This window comes from Vigna umbellata, chromosome 5 (assembly GCF_029865625.1).
Source record: "Vigna umbellata cultivar VRB3 chromosome 5, Vumbellata_1.0, whole genome shotgun sequence".
NCBI classification, from domain to species: domain Eukaryota; kingdom Viridiplantae; phylum Streptophyta; class Magnoliopsida; order Fabales; family Fabaceae; genus Vigna; species Vigna umbellata.
In genome coordinates this window covers 26299402-26314852 of record NC_142169.1, presented here as the reverse complement: position 1 = coordinate 26314852, position 15451 = coordinate 26299402, and the positions used below count along the sequence as shown (strand labels likewise).

Below are 15451 nucleotides of genomic sequence, written 5' to 3'. Positions count from 1 at the left end.
TAGTTATTCTATTTTGTGTTTATCAATTATATAATGTTTTATTATAATAATTTTAAGCTATTAAAATGAAATATTATAATATATACAAAAATATTGAGATTATAAAAATTTGATGTCGTGTTAAAATTATAACAAATTGTAAAATAGGAAACACAAATAAAAGATATAAAAAAGAAATATTAAGATTATAAATATTTGATGTCTATTATGTAAAAATTTAAAAATGTTTTATTTCAATTAATTAGGGATAAAAGCCAATAAAATAAATAAACAACGTGTTTGATAACAACAGTACCAAAAATTTGTTAAGAATGTGGAATTGAAACAGTGAGAGTGTTAACTATGCTAAAGATGTGTTAATATTTTTTTTAACATTTAATTTTTTTAAAAGAAATTCATGACTACATTATCAACTAATTTTTTTAACTAAACTAATAAATAAAATTTATTCAAAGGAAAAAAAAATGAGAACATATAATTTAGTCATGAATTTGTTAAATGAGTAAAATCTAAGTTTCATATTGTTTTTAGTCAACTCAAATTCAAGCTTTACCTTTGACTCATAAATAAATGAGCTAAATTTAAATTATCATTTTTATCCATAAACCTAACCTAAAGTTTAAGCATTTAGCCTTTGATTAATTCATTTCCACCCATAACAACAATCCTACAATACACAACATATCAACCGGATAAATATCTGATTTGGACTAGAAATATTACCTTTTTTTTTTCCTAAAATAGCCTTAAAACTAAATAAATTATATAAATAGTTTTTTATGTTATTATGAGTGGGGAATGGATGTTTTTAGGGAGACTTTGAATTGAATTCTTTAATGAAATTCTCTATCATCAAAATTTACATTTTTTTATTATTTAAATTGTTTCAGTTTTTATTAACAACTGAGATTTTATTCGACGAAAATGTCACGAGATAACAAAACCTTAAGTAATCAGCTAAGATCTCAATTAATTTTTTGTTGATGAAGATTTTAATTAAAGTTACAACAAATACTATACTTTGGCCTTTTTCCATCGGCTTTAACACGTTATTTGTTTGAATATTAAATAAATAATACTTAAGATTGTAATAAGTACTTAAAATATTTTGAATACAAAAAATAATTTTTTTTTTATTTCATTAAAAAAAATAAGAACTGAAAGTTCTTTATATCCGATTTCTCTCTCTCTTCTTTCCTCAACCCTCTTTCTCCCCTCCAATCATAAGCTGAAAATTAAATGGTATTATCTAAATAATAATTAAAAAATATTTTATTCAAATAAAATAAAAATATGAAATTATTCAATTTTTTGTTCAAATAATTTAAAGTTGTAAAATTTCTGATCGAAATACAAACTGATATTTTTTATTTTCAACTAGCTATTGAATCGGCAAATTAGTTAATTCTGATTTGGTGTTTTTTATTGATTGTGGTCTTGAATGATTATTGAGGATTATAATTCAGGAAAAAGAACATTAACATTAAAAACCATTGAATGCTAATAACAAGTGATTAGGAATGGAATAGAAGATAAAGCCCATTACCTACATAGGTGAAACCAAACTCCTAATCTTGCAAATCTCTAGAACTTTGGTTTATTTCTTTATTTAATTTGTGATCCTTTTTTATTGTTTCCAATCAAAAAGACATCATTTTTATTACCTAAATAATCAAGAATTCAATAAGTACAATCACCCAATCACAAGAGTACACCAGGTTCTCAAGTTTTTCCCACTGACACAATACTGCAAAATTGAGCATTTTTATATCAGATCAATAAAAATCAAAACTTTGAAACTCTATAACTGGAAAATTGAAATTTGAAGCTGGTTTGCATTGAGGGTTCTTGGTATAATGGAAGCCCAAAACCCAAATTCTTGGTTTTGATCAACCAAAGTAAACCCAGGAATGATTTTCCAAAGCAATTAAAGTCTGAGCCACGTCACATGCACGTGCTGCATGTGCAATTAGGAGCACCATGATCCCATTGTGGCATCTCTTCGCTGTCTGCAAAATGGTTCTCTTTTTCTTTTGATTTTTTTATTAAATGCCGAAAGCTGGTTCTGGTTTTCCTTGTCACCAAGGCATTTGGACACAAGTAATCAAAGTTTTTCACTTCTAATCTCTCTCCATTTTCCACCATAGAAATGTTAGATGCAATAACCATCAGACCAATTCAACAGAACAACCATCATAAACAGTGTTTTAGTTAAAAATGTTTGAAGTTCTCATCTGTCTCTCTCCAATAATAAGGAACGATGTACTTCACTAGGAAGCTGCTGTTTCACATGACTTCCATCTGTCTCAGCATCAGATGTGATCTAAGCAATAGGAAGAGCAGAAACATTGTCACTAAATTAATTTCTTGTTATAGCAGTCCACACCATGTGTGCATGTGAATATTGAAAGAGAGAAAGGAAAAGAAGAAATATATATTTTATATCAGAAGTGGCAGTTGGTAGGCTCAGACCATGATTGATCAACAGTTGCACTTTTCTCCCATTTTCTTCTGTTTGCAAATTCTCCTCTTTGTTTATTCTTCATTATTATGATCAACATCTTCCTATCTTCATCTAACACTTGTTCATTTCTTCATCTAAAAAATCAAATAAACAAACCTACCCTAAAGTCTAGAGAAAACAAGGACCATTAATTCCCGGATGCAATTCAGGATTTATTCTGGTGCATATGCATAGCCTTCTACTGTTTCACCAATGGTCAATTGAGTGTACAAGCTATGCACTGGTTTAAAAATACCCTGCACTATTCTTGTGGCCCATTTTTTTTAATTTTTTTTAAGTTAATGGGTGGTAGAACTTGTCTTATTTTCAAGTTCCTTTCACCTTATAACATGGAAAGATTCCCTCATCAAAATCATAATGAATAATTAACATTGATGAGCCTAAAACCATCAAGTGCATGATGGGTGGTGTTTCAGATCTTTATTTTATTTTTATTTTCATCTTCTCCCTTTCCCACCCGTGTGTCTTTTTTTCTTTCTAGCCCTTACTAGTGGACTTAAAATATATACAGGGACATGATTTTTCTCTCTGTTAAAAGCTATTCTCATCATCACATGACTGGTTTGGAATTTGATGTTAAGATAATCACAAGTACATCAATGTTCTTTGGTGGATCCTACAATAACCATATGTTAGTTGGCCCACTAATGCATCATTTCTGAATCTTTGTCATACTTAGAAGTTACCCTTCAATCAGCTCGAACTTGAAAGTGCATTTTCACACTCATAGTATGAAACACACTTAAAGCGGCTTAACAAAAAAGTCGTATTTAATGTACTGAGAAAGATGCTTTAGACAATGCTTATTGTCTCAAAATAAAGTTCCCTTTAACACTTTAACAGTGTAGTACTGTGTTAATGTGGTTGTCATATTCTTGTATATTTTTACCTCACTTTTTCTCGTTTCCCGCATCTGGTTGATCTCAAATATAGATTGTGGAACTGATGTCTATATTTGTGAAGCTATGAGATCTAGTGTTCGGATAGTTTAATTTGAAAAGTAACTCTGACATGGGGTCAGTAATTATTATGATTACATTTATTAACATTAACTGCCAGAAAAGAAATATAAAATCTCAAGGCCATTGTGGATCAGTATTCTGATCTATTATGGGAGAAGATTTTAAATTCTCACATTCCTTCGCTCACAATCTTGTTAGCAAGAATTTGATTACTGTAAAAGAAATTCTTAATAAACAAACAAGAGATAAACATTTTTGAATAAAAAAATTAACTGCATTATCCCTCTTGAAATTGACAAGGATAAGCAAAAGAGGAAGAAGTAGAAACTTAAACAGCATTAAGAGCCATATTCTCCCATGTTTTATGTCGGATAAACTTCTAATAGATCCAAAGCTTCACCTGTCTTTACATGCACTGTCGCACACTGCTAGCTTCTTTGAAATACCACTTCATAAACCTGACTAGTTCTTAAACCGAAACTACTGTTCTAGTTTATTTATTGGTCATATAATATACAGAATCACATGCATATGCTGTTCTTCTTTCAACCACTTCTCACAAACTGCACATATTACTCTCTGCCTCGTTTCACAAGAATGCAAATGATGGACAAGTGAGCCATTAATCAAACAGCATGAAGAAGATCAAGAACCAAATGAAAATCCAGCTTTTCATCTTCTTTTGCTACATTGGTTGTTCCTCCTATGGTTTTTCTGCTGCTGTAAATGATGAAGTATCGACTTTGCTTTCCATGAAAGCAGGTCTCATTGATCCATTGAACACTCTTCGGGATTGGAAACTGCATGACAAAGCACCGCTAAAGGATGCATTTCATTGTAGCTGGACTGGCATCAAATGCAACTCAGCTGGAGCCGTAGAGGAGCTTGATCTGTCCCACAAGAATCTCAGTGGTACAGTATCCGATGTTATACAGAGACTTAAAAGTCTTACCTCTCTCAACTTGTGTTGCAATGCTTTTTCATCACCATTGCCAAAATCCTTAGCCAATCTCACCACACTTAACAAACTTGATGTGAGCCAAAATTCCTTCAATGGTGACTTTCCATTAGGCCTTGGAAGAGCATGGAGACTCATGACCTTAAATGCATCCAGCAATGAATTCTCAGGTTCTCTTCCTGAGGATCTTGGAAATGCCTCTTCCTTAGAGATGCTTGATCTCAGAGGCAGTTTTTTTGAAGGGTCAGTTCCAAAATCGTTCAGTAACTTGCATAAGTTGAAGTTCCTTGGTCTATCAGGGAACAATCTCACCGGTAAAATTCCTGGAGAGCTGGGACAACTTTCATCACTGGAGTATATGATCCTTGGATATAATGAATTTGAAGGCGTCATTCCAGAAGAGTTTGGCAACCTCACCAATCTTAAGTATCTTGATTTAGCAGTGGCCAATCTTGGTGGTGAGATTCCAAGTGTATTGGGAAAGCTCAAGTTATTGAATACGGTTTTCTTTTACAACAACAATTTTGATGATAGAATTCCAGCAGCAATTGGCAATATGACTTCTTTGCAGTTGCTGGATCTTTCTGATAACATGTTGTCAGGAAAAATTCCAGCTGAAATAAGTCAGCTGAAGAATTTAAAACTTCTGAACTTGATGGGCAACCAGTTGTCTGGTCCTGTGCCTTCTGGCTTTGGAGATTTGCCACAACTGGAGGTACTTGAGCTATGGAACAATTCCTTGTCAGGGCCATTGCCTAGTAACCTTGGCAAAAATTCACCATTGCAATGGTTAGATGTGTCATCCAATTCATTCTCTGGAGAGATTCCAGAAACTCTTTGCAGCCAGGGCAATCTCACCAAGCTTATACTATTCAACAATGCTTTCTCTGGTCCAATTCCATCAAGCCTATCAACGTGCTTTTCACTTGTACGTGTTCGAATTCACAACAATTTTCTTTCAGGGACAATTCCTGTGGGTCTTGGCAAGCTTGGGAAGCTTCAAAGGTTAGAATTGGCTAACAATAGTCTTTCTGGTGGAATTCCTGATGACATTGCTTCTTCCACATCCCTTTCCTTCATTGATCTCTCAAGAAACAAACTCCATTCTTCTCTTCCCTCCTCCGTCCTTTCCATTCCAAACCTGCAAGCTTTCATTGTCTCCAACAACAACTTGGAAGGAGAAATCCCAGACCAATTCCAGGACTGTCCATCACTTGCAGTTCTTGATCTCTCATCAAATCATCTATCTGGAAGCATTCCAGCAAGCATTGCTTCTTGTCAGAAGTTAGTAAATTTGAACCTCCAAAACAACCAATTGACTGGTGAAATCCCAAAATCATTAGCTAAGATGCCTTCATTGGCCATGGTTGACCTTTCCAACAATTCTCTGACAGGCCAAATACCTGAAAGCTTTGGAATTTCTCCAGCTCTTGAAGCACTCAATGTCTCATACAATAAGCTGGAAGGCCCAGTCCCAGCGAACGGAATACTAAGAACTGTAAACCCAAATGACCTTGTCGGCAATGTTGGCCTATGTGGTGGTGTCCTCCCTCCATGTGACCAAAACTCTGCATACTCATCAAGGAAACGAAGCTTGCGCACAAAGCATATGATTACAGCATGGATCACTGGAATATCATCAATCCTAGTTATTGGGATAGCGATTGTGGTTGCTAGATCTTTGTACATAAGATGGTACACTGATGGGTTTTGCTTCCGAGAAAGATTTTACAAGGGTAGCAAAGGATGGCCCTGGAGATTGATGGCATTTCAGAGGCTTGGTTTTACTAGTACTGAGATTCTAGCTTGCATCAAGGAAACAAATGTGATTGGCATGGGAGCCACTGGGATTGTTTATAAGGCTGAGGTACCGCAATCAAACACAGTTGTGGCAGTGAAAAAATTGTGGAGAACAGGAACTGATATTGAAGTTGGAAGTAGTGACGACCTTGTGGGGGAGGTGAATCTTTTGGGGAGACTAAGGCATAGAAACATTGTTAGACTATTAGGATTTCTTCATAATGACATTGATGTGATGATAGTTTATGAATTCATGCACAATGGCAACCTAGGAGAAGCCTTGCACGGTAGACAAGCAACAAGATTGCTTGTAGACTGGGTTTCACGGTACAACATAGCTCTAGGAGTTGCTCAAGGACTTGCTTATCTTCATCATGACTGTCATCCCCCCGTTATCCATCGAGACATCAAGTCAAACAATATATTGCTTGATGCAAATCTTGAGGCACGGATAGCAGATTTTGGTTTAGCCAAGATGATGATCCAGAAGAATGAAACAGTCTCCATGGTTGCTGGATCTTATGGTTATATTGCCCCTGGTGAGTTATTAGTTCTATACATCTTACTTTATCAGGTCATAGCTACATTAGCTTCCAAACCACTTTAGATCAAACAGGACATGTAGCGTACACATTAGAGAAAGTATCTTACAGTTAGCATGTCATTAAATGTTTATATCTGTGAAGATTGTCTGCTTTCATATTTTCTCCACCTTAGATGTACAAATTCATGACATTTCAATGATTTACTATTTGGCAGAATATGGATATGCCTTGAAGGTAGATGAAAAGATTGATGTTTACAGTTATGGAGTAGTTTTGTTGGAGCTTCTCACAGGAAAGAGGCCTTTAGATTCAGACTTTGGAGAGTCAATAGACATTGTAGAGTGGATTAGAATGAAGATTAGAGACAACAAATCACTGGAAGAAGCATTAGACCCCAGTGTAGGAAATAGCAGGCATGTTGTAGAAGAGATGCTTTTAGTTCTAAGAATAGCGATTCTGTGCACTGCCAAGCTCCCCAAGGACAGACCAACCATGAGGGATGTCATTATGATGCTTGGAGAGGCTAAGCCTCGAAGAAAGAGCGGTGGCAATGATGCAGCTAACAACAAAGAGTCACCAGTTTTTAGCACATCACCAGTTAATGGCCTAATGTAGAAGCCGAAATCAGTTTATCCTGTTCATCAACCTGTTTAGAGCTGTAATATTGTAATCAGCTATTCGCATTTATGTTTAAAAATTAATTGGTATATCAAGATGTATTGATTTTTGCAAATAAATTTTCTTTTGTATCCTGATTTTGGTACAGAGACATAGATTTCAGCACAAACCAAGGTAAAGCAATTGTACCTATTGTTCTTTGAATAGGAATAATAACTCTCTAGACGTACTGATGAAGTAAACAAAAGTAACTTGGTCTGAGTTTTTTTTTCTTGACACATGTAAATGTGAGGAACTTTCTTTCACAAAGATCCACTGGATCGGTGCACTTGAGCAATGCACGATTTCCTTAACTCATAATCTCAATCCTGACAAACAAAAACAAAAATAAGCAAAGAAAATAGTGCATCAAGCTTTAGACTTTTATCTTTCTTTCACTAAACTCTTTCATTTTTTTTCCTATGGGCTCTTAAGTACTACACTCGATTTCATTTATGTTCCAAAAATACGGATTTTTAGTCCCTAAAAAACAAAAATATTACTATAATCTCCTAAATTGTTAAGTGACTTTAAACTGACGACATTAAATTTTTGTGACGACGGATAAAATCTGTCAATACTTAAAAATCGATTAAGCACTTACAATAGTCTATTAAATGCCCAATGTAATGTTGATTTATATGTGCAAGGTTGCAATTTGTGGCATCAACAGACATAACACTACAAACTATTGAGTTTATTTTAAGCTTTTATGAGTTTAAAGATGTTATCCAATAAGAAAAACGAGATCAGGCAAACTTCAGCTAGTCAGTCCTCAGCAAACCAAGGCAATAATAAACACAAATTAAACATGACAAGCAAGTCTAAAGTGCAACAAAGAGATAGGACTTTTATTAACTGATCACAGAATAAATTACATGTATTATAGTTGTATCCTAAGTAAATGTGAGGCTAAGATGAGCTAACAACAAGCTACTCAGTGTATAGGACTGTGACGTGAATGATAAAATTTTGTTATCACCAATAATCGCCACATGAACAACTACCGTTTCTAAAATGGTGAAATCTACTAGCATCTTTTATCACAATTTCCCGCCCTGTAACCTTGGCTATAAGTTTAATTGCATTATGACAATCAGTACACACACGATGGCCCTGAGTGATTTGCAAAGGTGTCCAGTATGGAGTGTTGATAAGTCCAAAAGCTATAGCCAGCTTTTCACTGTGGTATTTTAGAATACGCTGCTCCTCTTCATCCACATCAGGAAGCAAAGTTTCATTCTCCACAGCATAGCCATACCTAGATATTTCAACCATCAGGCTGTCTACCTTATCATAAATTTCCTTTGTTTGGGAGTGAGATTTGTCTCCACAAAGGAAGACATAAGGTTGTTTCTTGACTTCAATCCAGCTACATGCCGAAAGCATTCTTAAACCCTTCCTCTTTAAGGTCTGTAAAACACCTGCAGCTTCCTTTAATTTACCAGAACTGTTGTATAGGTTCAGAAGTACTACATAATTACACAGCTTCTCCGGCTCCATCCCGTAAAGCTTTTCAGCAGCCAACTTCCCCAGCTCTAGATTCTCGTTCATTCTACATGCTGTCAACAATGCTGCCCACATGTTTGTCGTTGGTTTGAAAGGAGCACTTCTAATTAGTGCGTAAGCCTCGTCTAATAAGCCCTCCCGGCCTAATAGTTCAATCATACATGCATAATGCATTGCTCTGGGCTTAACCTTGTGATCTCTGCTCATAGAGTAAAAAATCTCCCAACCTCTTTCTGATAAACCTGAATAGCTACACGCAGATAAGACAGCAAGGAAAGTGATATGGTTAGGAATCATCCCTTCTTGAAGCATCTGCTCGAACATTTTTACAGCCTCTTCTCCTTGACCGTGGTTACCATATCCACCAATCAATGCGTTCCAAGATATGACATTCTTGCAGCGCATCCTGTTGAAAACATGCTGGGCATCCCTCATCCTACCCCATTTGCTATAGAAGTCAACAAGTGCTGTGTTTGCCACTATATCAGTACCATAACCATGGCGAACTAAAGCAGCATGAGCTTGTTTTGCATGTTCCAATGACGCCAATCTCACACAAATTCTTATCACTATTGAAATAGTAAAGTGATCTATTGTTGCTCCACTATCTCGCATGTCATAGTATAAACTAAGAGCTTCCTCACTATAACCATGAAGTGCATAGCTAGCAATAATGGAATTCCATCCTACAGTTGTCTTCTCTGGCATTTGATCAAATACAAAATGAGCATCGTCGATGCTACCACACTTACTGTACATGTCAATCAGTGTACAAGACACAAAATTATCATCACCGACCCCTCTTTTCAAAGCACATGCATGAATTTGCCTTCCAACTTGAACAAGACCCAATCCAGCAGATGCCCGAATCATGGTGACAAACGTGCGAGATCCTCCGTCATTAATCTCTTCCCACATACACAGAAACAACCTAAAAGCTTCAGAGAAATCCCCAGAGTCTACAAGTCCACCAATCATGGTCATCCACGAAGCCGAGTCTCTCTCAGGCATTTCATCAAACAGCTTTCGTGCATCGAGCATGAGACCACATCTCACATGCATAAACAATATCCTATTCATCACAAACAAATCAGGCTCAAACTCACTGTTGATCATATAATTATAAACCCTCTTAACATCTCTAATCGATCTCAAACCGACACAAGCACTCACCAAAGCATCATAGGTGCTACCACCCACACCAAAACCATTATGTCCAACTTCCAAAATTTCAAACAACTCCATTGCCTCCCGGTACCTATTACACACAACCAACTTCTCTATCTGACGACAAATCGCAGAAGAGGACGGTTTCCAGATCGGGGTATCCTCCAAAACTGTGACTTGTCTTTCAACATGGCCCCCTTTCTTTGGTTTTGGTCTCAGCCTTCGTTCCATGGAGGAACAACATATCCGGGAAAACGGGTGACACCAATCTCTTTCCTTTGAGGCAAAGCAACGCCCCAAAGAAGAAAGGTTCCCAGGAGATGAAGAACCCATAAGTGGGGTTTGGGATCTGTGAAGAGAAAGTGCAATTTCCATAGGCAATAGCAAATGTTGGGAACGAGGAGGGAGGATTAGAATGAGTGCCCCCAATTCCTCGTAGTGAGGAAGGGAACTTGAACATGGATGCAAATGTGAAGAATAGCAAAAAGTGAGATTTGGAACGAGTCGGCGTCAGAAACATTGAGGTTTCCGCCCAGGTAGGTTTGGTCGTTAACATCTACATACTGTTGCAACAACCACATGGACCACGTGTGAACATTGACGTTGTTTCCAAAGTTCTCGCATTGGTGCAACATCTTCTGTGCATTCTGTGGTTTTTTATTCTTTGATTTCATTGGCTGATGTGTACTGTGCTTTTTCATAAATTAAAATCAAAATTGTATTACATTGCGTTAGTTAATGTTCTCAACTCCTGTCCATTGATTAAAGTCTATCAAAACCGTAGCAACGCAAAAAAGGCCATCAATTCAAAATTCCCAACCCTTAATCCAGGCCATTATTCTTTCTAAATTCATTGGATTGCTTGTACCTGAGGACTTGATGTTTTTTCCTGTAACATTGTTGTTAGACAAAGACATCTACCATATAGTTTGAGACACCACTAATATGATAATATAGAGCCCATAGCAACCCTTAACACATATTTTAACTTTGTTTGTGATGCAAAGGGTTTTGTTTACATGTATTAAAAGTTTTACATCAATAGATAAGATTAATTTAGAATATATAAGTGAATTCAAATATCATCTTACAAGTTGGTTTCGTCGAGTTGATTTAGGCTAAAATATACCTTTTAACATGATATCTAGAGTTTAAGGTTTTTTGAAAAAAAAATGTTTGTTATCCTTGCCTACTAAAACCGCCGTCGCCATTAACACCATCGACGGAGCATCAGTTTCAATTGACAATCACGATTTTGCTCGTCCTGTCCAAGCGACCACCATGTCTGTCGAGATCGTCACCCTCGAAGTCCAGACACCCTCACAATCACAATCTGATTCTGCTGCGGTTACCCGTTGCTTGAAAATTGATTCTTAGTACTGCATCATTCTCAAAAATACCTTTCACTCTTCTTTAAAATAAATTTGTCGTTCCTACGAAACATATTTTGAAATCTGGGAACATTCCAAATTATAATACACCAATGATATTCGACATCTTGATGGTGTTTGTCATGATCTTTTCAATGTTGTTGCTCCTCGACATGAGAACTCTGACTAATTATATGGGTAAAATTCATGTTCTTTTTCATGAATTTAATGAATTGTTGCCTCCTGCCTACTCATGCCCAAGAATTAAGGCAACAACCAAAGTACTTTATGTTATTGGTGTTACACGGCCTTGCTGATGAATATTCTCATATCCGTGATCAGATTTTGGGTTCATCTGTTGTTCCCACTTTGACTTCTATTTGTTCCATTCTTTTGTGTGTACCTAGTAAACTCATCAATGATACACTTGTTTTCTTTTTGTTGGCATCTCAACATCATGATTGCAATCACTCTCGCATGTCGGGAAAAGGACCTCTCAAGTGTGATCATTGTGGCAAGTTAGGCCACAAGATTGACAGATTTTATGCATTACATGGTCACCCTTTTAGATTTTTTGTTATTGTTCGGACTTCTCCTCCCTCACAATCATCTATTGGGGATCTTCCTACATCCGATATTATCGACGACTCTATTATTTTCAGTAAATTTCTCAAACGGTATAAGGATCAACAATATTCTAGTTTCATTGCATCTATAGCACACATAGATACATCTTTTGTTGCTTTGACACCATCTTCTTCTTTTGGCTCTTGGGTTCTTAACTCAAGAGCCACATATCACATTACTAGTAACAAATCTTTGTTTTCCTCTTTGTCCATTGATGGATCTAGAGTTTTAGCTCATGGTGTTGGGACTGTTAACATTTTTCCTTTTTTATCCATTGATAATGTTCTTTATATCCCTGAGTCTCTTTTTAACTTATTATCCATTAGTCATCTAACTCATTCTCTTGATTGTTACATTTCTTTTAACAAAGATTTTATTTGTTTACAAGACCGGAGTTCAAGACAGATGATTGACACTGAATGTGAGTCTCATCGTATTTATCATCTTTGCCCCACTACACATGTTGGCGCAGTTATGGAGTTCTCATCTCTTCTTCATGCTCAGTTAGGTCATCATAGTCTTGGCAAATTGCAATAGCTTATTCCTAGCTTATCCAAGTTGTCCAATTTGTAGTTCCTTTCCTGGTCTTGATAAGTTAGTTCCTCGATCACAAAAATGTGTTTTTTTAGGCTTTACTAGATCAAAGTAAGAGAACAAGTGTTTTCCTCCTTTCCTTATTCACTATTTTGTTTCTATAAATGTCACATTCAATGAGTCTTCCTTTTATTTTAATGATCATTTTTCTTCTGATATGTCTCATTCTAATATTATCAATATTCCTGTTATTTGTGTTCTTCCAATTGTGCCTATTCTACCAGGTGTCCTCAACAACCACCAAGTGACTCAATTCAAGTATCAACTACTTTGTCTCCTCCAGCTTCGACAACCATGTCTACCTTTCCATTTGTCCTCCAAAAAGGCATACATTCTACTTGTAATCCCTCTTCACATTATATTATTTTAAGTTATCATAGATTGTATTCACCTTTCTATATCTACCTTTCGTCTATTTCTTCTATGACCATCCTAAAATTTGTTATTGATGCCTTAGTTCATCCTGGTTGGTGTCAAGGGTCGTGCTAGATGAAATAAGTACTCTTCAAAATAGTGGAACTTTGGAGTTTGTCTCATTACTGTCTGAAAAATTTGTTGATGGTTGTAGATGGATTTTTGCTATCAAAGTTGGTCTTGATGGAACTATTGATCGCCCTAAAGTTGGTCTTGTAGCCAAAGGTTACACACAAATTTTTCTCTGGTGGCAAAGATGGAATCTATTCATTTTTTTATAGTCATAGTGGCTCTTCAACAATGACATTTTTATCAACTGGATGTCAAAATTGAATTCCTCAACGAAGATTTGCAGAAGAGATTTATATGGAGAACCTTCAAGATTTGTTGCTCAAGGGAAGTATTTTGGGTTGGTATGTCGTCTTTGCAAATCCTTATATGGCTTAAAAGAGTATCCTAGGGTTTGGTTTGAAAATTTTAATACCATTGTTCAACAATTTAGTATGATTCAATGTGAGGCAGACCATTCAGTCCTTTATCGTCACTCGAGTGTTGGATGTGTCTAATTGATAGTATATGTGGATGACTCATTCTTACCTAAAATGACAAGTATAACATCTCTCATATGAAACAACATCTTTGCAACCATTTTTAGACCAAAGATCTTGGCAAACTTAGATATTTCTTGGGTATTGAGATGACACAATCCAATTATGGTATTGTTATATCTTAAAGGAAGTATGCATTAGATATTTTTGAGAAAATTGGGTTGATGAATTCAAAATTTGTTGACACACTCATGGATCATAATACTAAACTTCTACCAAAACAAGAGGAACATATGTTAGACCCCGAGAAATATAGAAGACTGGTTGAAAAATTGAATTATCCTATAGTTATTTGTCTTGACATTTCCTTTGCAGTTAGTGTGGTAAACCAATTCCTTAATTCCCCGTGTGAAAATCATTGGAATGCAGTTATCCGTATATTAAAGTATATTAAAGGATCTCCTAGAAAAAGGTTGTTATATGGTTTTAATAACCATACAAATGTGGTTTGTTATTCAGATGTTGATCAGACAAAATCTCCTTCTGGTAAAAGGTCTACATTCGAATATTGTGTCTCCATTGGTGGTAACTTAATCTTTTGGAAAAGCAAGAAACAAAATGTTGTGGCTAAATCTAGTGCAGAAGCATAATATAGAGTTATGGTCTTAACCACTTGTAAACTTGTTTATCTTAAACAATTGTTTAAAGAGTTTCAATGTTGAAATGTCACTCAAATGATCCTTATATGCGATAATCATCGAGAGAATGATTGTATCTAGAAATATCAAGATATAATTATTTAATTCAAGTGATCGGTTAGTAGATATTTTTACTAAATTATTTTCACTAAATTTTTACCAGCTTGAGGAGAGTCTAAAATTTATGTTTTTTTTTTCTGGTTACAATGTCTCACACCCTTGTTCCATAAAAGGCCATGACCGCTAAACTCTGATACGATGGTTTCACTCTATGGCCGCTTAAACACAGGATGTGTAATTCAGTAGCAAATAGTAATATATTTAATTTAAACCTTATAACTAGTAGATACTTTCCGGCACCATCAATTTTTCTTATAGAGTCCATGTACCCACAAACTATACAAGGGTAGCAAAATAACCATGTTTGTTTCTTTCAGTTATTACCAATAGAGGTACAGAGATTTTTCCGATGGGCTAGGGATCATCACGACAGCAGAAAGGCAGTTTCTTCCAGTACCTCCATAATCTCTTCCTGCACAGATGTACACTTGAAAATTCTAACGTTACCCCTTTTAGGTTTTGAGCTCCGAAATACAAAATTAGGAGACATTCCAGAATACATAGTCTAGAATGTAAACTTTATATTTCAGATGGTACCATTACCTTCTTCACGGCGTTTTCAGAATATTTATGCAATAAATATAATTTTTCATCTTTTTAAACATAAATAACCTATTTATATTTTTTCACTATTTCTTGGCAGTTAAATCAAAATAAAATAACATAATAATTAGAATAATTATCTAATAATTGTTTACGTTACATAAGTTATACATGCTAGACCTATATTTATAACAGTTACCGTAATTCAATTATTGTATAATCTATCTTTCGATTTTTCCTTATGAATGTTTTTTCAATGTATTTCGAGTTCAACCTTATGCTGACCTTGTCTCGGATATCTTGTATGATTATCTCTTCCTTGAACTTTTATTTGATTCTTCATTCTTTTTTATTTATTTACCTCAACCTCTCTTTCAATCATTTTCAATTTCGATACCTCAATAATTACAAATGA

At 35.4% G+C, this 15451-nt stretch overlaps 2 protein-coding genes across 2 annotated transcripts; one reads left to right on the top strand and one right to left on the bottom strand.

Annotated features, from left to right (window-relative positions):
• Nucleotides 1-3811: 3811 nt before the first annotated feature.
• Nucleotides 3812-7538, top strand: LOC148198016 (uncharacterized). Its single transcript, XM_088115371.1, has 2 exons — nucleotides 3812-6783; nucleotides 7004-7538. The coding sequence occupies exons 1-2, from the start codon at nucleotides 4122-4124 to the stop codon at nucleotides 7402-7404; spliced, it is 3063 nt and encodes a 1020-aa protein (XP_087971497.1). The 5' UTR covers nucleotides 3812-4121; the 3' UTR covers nucleotides 7405-7538.
• A 697-nt stretch (nucleotides 7539-8235) lies between these two features.
• On the bottom strand, nucleotides 8236-10828 carry LOC124836138 (pentatricopeptide repeat-containing protein At5g50390, chloroplastic). The gene has a single exon (XM_047311229.2). The coding sequence runs from the start codon at nucleotides 10495-10497 to the stop codon at nucleotides 8425-8427; it is 2073 nt and encodes a 690-aa protein (XP_047167185.1). The 5' UTR covers nucleotides 10498-10828; the 3' UTR covers nucleotides 8236-8424.
• Nucleotides 10829-15451: the final 4623 nt, after the last annotated feature.